At 41.9% G+C, this 5,393-nt stretch overlaps 1 protein-coding gene across 1 annotated transcript; it reads left to right on the forward strand.

The window, feature by feature from the left end:
* The first annotated feature begins 1,109 nt into the window (after positions 1-1,109).
* LOC109155076 lies at positions 1,110-3,558 on the forward strand. Its single transcript, XM_019302803.1, has 2 exons — positions 1,110-1,920; positions 2,036-3,558. The coding sequence occupies exons 1-2, from the start codon at positions 1,110-1,112 to the stop codon at positions 3,556-3,558; spliced, it is 2,334 nt and encodes a 777-aa protein (XP_019158348.1).
* Positions 3,559-5,393: the final 1,835 nt, after the last annotated feature.

Here is a 5,393-nt window from a genome sequence, read left to right on the forward strand (position 1 = left end):
CACCTATCTCCACTTCTACAAAAGTATCGAAAGATGAAACTGGTATATCAGTGGATAACACAGTCTATCGTAGCTTGATAGGCTGTCTGTTGTATCTAACAGCCAGTCGACCAGACATAATGTTCAGTGTTGGAATCTATGCAAGGTATCAATCTGACCCAAAGGAATCACATCTGATAGCTGCAATACGCATTCTGAAATACGTGAAAGGAATGATACAGTATGTACTCTGGTATTCCAAGGACAGTGAACTGAATCTGGTTGCATATTGTGATGCTGATTGGGCAGGGAATATTGATGATCAGAAAAGTACTTCTGGAGGATGCTTCTTTGTTGGAAAGAACTTAGTATCATGGTTAAGTAAGAAACAGAACTCTATCTCACTAAGCACTACAGAGGCAGAATACATAGCCGCAGGTAGTTGCTGTACTCAGTTGGTTTGGATGAAACAGATGTTTCTGGAGTATGGTTTTACACAAGGAACAATGACACTCTTTTGTGACAATGTCAGTGCTATTAACATCTCCAAGAATCCTGTTCAACATTCCAGAACGAAGCATAGTGACATCAGGCATCACTACATCAGAGACCTGGTTGAATCCAAGGAAATTGAGTTGGAATACATTCAGACTGACAAACAACTGGCGGACATTCTGACTAAGCCACTGGATGCTAATCGTTTTGAAATTCTCAGATCTGCTCTGGGAATTTGCAGAATTGACTGACTAAAGTAGTTGGTCCGTCAGAGAGGAGTTGGTTTATTACGGGTCAGTGTTATGACTTTGACTTTCCTTAAAGACTCCTCTCTTTTTATGTTAAGAAGATTATCTAAGCTTATTCTTCTTAGAAGATATCTTAAAAGATCTCAATACCTTTTCAAAATTCAAATTTCCTTGGGATTTGTTTCGTTCCTAAAAAGAAGCTATACCGTTGTGTCAATCAATCACGTCTGCATGGTATTTGACAAGCCGCATTAATTAGGGTTCATCACCCTTACGCCTATATGATACCCGGTCAAGAAGAAAAGAACTCACCTCAGCTCTCAACTCTCTATTCCTCTTGCATATCTGTCCCCAGTGATCTTTTCTTCTCCTCGCTCATAATCTTTAATGGCGGACCCCATAAGAAACATCATTATCAAACTCGGAAGCAAGGTACACCCTCCGGTGGCAGCCCTTAAACACATTCAGACGCTTCTACAGTTGGTTATGAAGAAGAAGCTCAAGCTTGATCCTCTGCTTCGCGACGAGATTCTGGTGACTGTTATGTCCAACTATCCGGAGTTTTATGCTGAATGGTCGGCAGATGATGTAACTGAACTTCTTGTGTTGGTCGCCGAAGCCAGTGATGATGTGTCTCCAGTAACTATTCCAGAACCCTCCGATGGAAATCGGGCCGGGGCATTCCTTCAATTTTTTGCTCAACGTGCCCTAGAATCTGTTGAAGAAGCTCAACGACGAGAGGAGTCCCAAGCTCTGTATCTCAAAGCTGCTCAGAGAGAAGCGACACACAGACAGGAGATTCTTCGACAACGGGTAAATGATTCTGAAACCCCTATTGAAATTTCTCCTGATAGACCTGTTGATTTTTCTATTCCATCGTCTGTGTCTGTTATGCCTGAAAATCTATCTGCTTTGGATTCCGAAAAATCCCCTGTGATTGTTGATCCTCTATCTTTGCCTGTGATTGATTTTGCTGGTGAAAAATCTGATGCGTTGCATGTGTCTGATGAGAAAACAAAGTCCTTTAATGAGCCAAATCCACTAAGTCTAGTTGTTTATGCTTCTGAGAATATTGCTCTGCCTCCGTCTGGGACTGTTAATGTCTCTAAAGAATCTTGCCCTGCTGTTGATCCTCCTGCCTTACCTGCAACTGTTGAAACTATTGATTTATCAAGTCCCCACAAGTCTGAGAAAACAGGTGGAATCCTTGTTTACACTGCAACATCTTTAAGAGAGCCTGGAACATGTGCGACATTTTTCTGGGCTACCATCTGCTTCAATCCCTCAACCTTATCGAGTGATACATCCTTCAGAATCCTCCAGCGAAGATGATAAGATACTGGCTGAGGTGTATGGATCCCAAGCACCTTCACCTGCTGCACCTACTGTTGAGGCAACTGCACATCCTGACTCCACGAATTTCAAAATTCGAGAGATATCGAATATTGTTGGGAGCTCGTCTGCAAATGTTTCTGATTCTAGCCACTCTGTGACACCAGTCCAATCACCCACCAGAGAAACAAGACGGACGAAAAGGAAGAATGTTCCAACGAAGGTTTTTGTTGAAACCAGTGGTGATAATGCTGATGTGAATCAGCCTGCAAAGAAGAGAAAGTCGAGTGAGACTGTTAAGCCTGAAGGAGACCCACCTATCCGTCAAGTGTTCAAGACTCTGCGTTCATCTGTTAAGCAACAAGGACCTACTGCTGCTCAAGCTACATCTGCACCAGCCTCCTCAGTCAGAAAAGGGAAACCGACCACAAGGTCAAGAGGTCGAAGTGTAACTCCTGAAGTTCCACCTGTTGAAGGATTTGACGCAACTGTTTACAAACCTCAGTTTGTATCCCCTGCTGCACAGACCAAATGGGCTACTATGGTCAGAAGGGAGCTTATTGTTCAAAGAACTGTGGATGAGAATCAACTGAACTCCGTTTGTGACATTCTGCCCTTGCTGAATGAAGTTGGTCTTTTGAAAACTGTTACAGATGTTTGTCCTTACTCCAAGCTGCTCACATATGAATTCTATTGCAATCTCAGTGATGAGATTGACAGTCTCACAGGGCCACGACCGATGCAGATCTTCATCAGAGGGAAGTGGTATGATTTTGGGCCAGATGTGATAAATAAGTACTATGGCTTGCCTGCAGTGCAAGAAGAAGTTGTTACTGAATGGGACTTGGTGGCCAAAACTCTTACCGGTGGACAGACTACATCTTGGCCTACAGGAGATAAGGACTATTTGCTGATCTCACATCTCACGTCCAGATATGTCATCCTACATCGCCTGGCTCTGCACAACTGGCTTCCATCAGCTCATTTCAACACAGTTGGCAAGCCTCTGGCAGGGTTCTTATTTAGAATTGGAACGAAAATGCAGTTTGATCTGGGCAAATGGATTTATTATCATGTTCTAACTCTGATTCATCCCCGGGAACAGAAGGTAAGACTACCGTTTCCAAATATGATTTTTGGCATCCTTACCTCTCAGGGTCTTAAGCCTATGCCCAGTGAAGTGATCAGTCCGACGCTGCTCTATACTGTTGATAAACGCCTCCTTTCTGGAGATCATATTAAGGATGTCGTTCCTGTGACTGCCCCATCCAATTCGGAACCTGTTGCTGTGAATGATGAGTCTCCTCATGCTAAAGATATGAAGCTTTCCGAACAATTGAAGGCGCGAGTTGCTGATCTTGAGACGGTGCATGGTATCATTGCCAAGCAACTGATAGATGCGCGTACTGAGCTGGCTTCTGTTCTTCTCCGGCTGAGCCTGACTGATATTGCTGCTGCTACGGATCCTGAGAAGACTGACAGTGACTCTCCCTCAAATGCTTGATCTTTGGCTACCATTGGCAAAAAGGGGGAGTTGTATGAACTCAGGGGGAGTTTTTGTGATTGAGTACCTTCTGGCCCTGGATAGGCGTTATGTTTTGATGTTGGTTTTTATCTTAGTCTGCTGTTTTTGATCTTAGACTGCTTTGTTTTTTTTTTTTTTTATTCAGATCGGACATGGGTTGATTCTTTTTAATAACCTATCTTAGTTCTTTTTATATAGTTGAGTTGTTTTGCCAAATAATAGCCAAAGGGGGAGTTTGTTAGTGTTTTTATGTTCAAAAACCCCATATTATAATTGGCAATATTATTATGGCATACTAAGATAGGTTTAGAGTTTGTCCGGTTGGTTCTACAGATATCTGATCAATTAGAAGCAACAACAAAAGAACTGACACTGAAGATCTGACTTAGGGAAGCTGTTTCCTTAAAAGGCTCACGCGATATTATCAGCCCAGTATGGAAAGACGATCAGCGTATCTTCAAAGAAGGTAATGGACCTAATCTGCTAAGATTACATTCCTCTTTTATAGTCCTACCTTCTACAATCAAAGATATCTATGGAGAGTGTTTATTGAAGGATCTATAAGTACCAGTTCTTGAAGGGAACTAGGGTTACGCCGAATAAGAAGAAGAAACACTCCATATCAGCTTTATGAGACTAGATCCTTGATTGTCATGCACCTTCTCAATACAACATGTTCACGGTGATTAAGATGATGAACTTGAGAAGAGTTACTGCTGCTTAAACGAAAGGACACTAAGATCACAATGTTGTGGGAACAACCTTATAGAACGTCACTGAAGTGGACTGCATCAGAGTGGGCTCTCCAAGTGAAGGGATTTCATTGGACTTCTGTATGCATGGCTCTCCATCTTCAACAATCCACTAAACCTGTGTAGACTGGGTTTGTACCTTGTGTGGGGCACTTGGGTAAGATTATTGTATATCTACCTTTGTACATTGGATTATGATTTAGTGGATTGGACGCCTATGTGATCGTCCCCCAGACGTAGATACACATCGTATCGAACTGGGTAAACATTGTGAGTGTTCATTCTGTGTGTTTGTTTTTATTTCTCTGATGTTCTCTTCATGATCTATCATTACTGAGTAGGCGTTTAACTGAATCAATCAGTATTCTAAGTCAGCCAACTATTTCTGATATTTTACGTAAAATGAGGAAATGCAAAATTACAATTATGTCTGGTCGACTAGCCGTCAGGTACAACAAACTTCCTATCAAACTTCGGTAGACTGTGTTATCCATTAATACACCTGTGTCATCTTTGGATACTTTTGTGGAGGTGGAGATCGATGTCCTGGATGGTTTACATGATTCCAGATCAAACATCTTGACTAAATTCTTAGGGCACTTTTCTTGTGAGATAATGTACCCTTCTGGACTTTGCTTAACTTGCAGTCCTAGGAAATACGTCAGTTGACCAACCATGGACATCTCAAATTATTCCTTCATGACTTTTACTAACTCATCTGTGTATTTCTGTAAAGTTGATCCAAAGACAATGTCATCCACGTAGATCTGAGAAATGGTGACATGACTTCCAGTGATTTTTACGAACAATGTTTTGTCAACACTTCCTCGTTTATAACTATGCTGTAGTAGATACTGTGTCAGGCGTTCATACCATGCCCGTGGGGCTTGTTTAAGGCCATAGAGAGCTTTTCTGAGCTTGTAGACATGTGATGGATGATCTGAATCTTCAAATCCCTTAGGTTGTGCCACATAGATATCTTCATGCAGATATCCATTCAAAAACGCTGTCTTAACATCCATCTGAAACAGTGTGAATCCCAAAATGCATGCGACAGCTAAC

This window comes from Ipomoea nil, unplaced genomic scaffold (assembly GCF_001879475.1).
Source record: "Ipomoea nil cultivar Tokyo-kokei standard unplaced genomic scaffold, Asagao_1.1 scaffold2690, whole genome shotgun sequence".
In the NCBI taxonomy this organism is placed as follows: Eukaryota; Viridiplantae; Streptophyta; class Magnoliopsida; order Solanales; family Convolvulaceae; genus Ipomoea; species Ipomoea nil.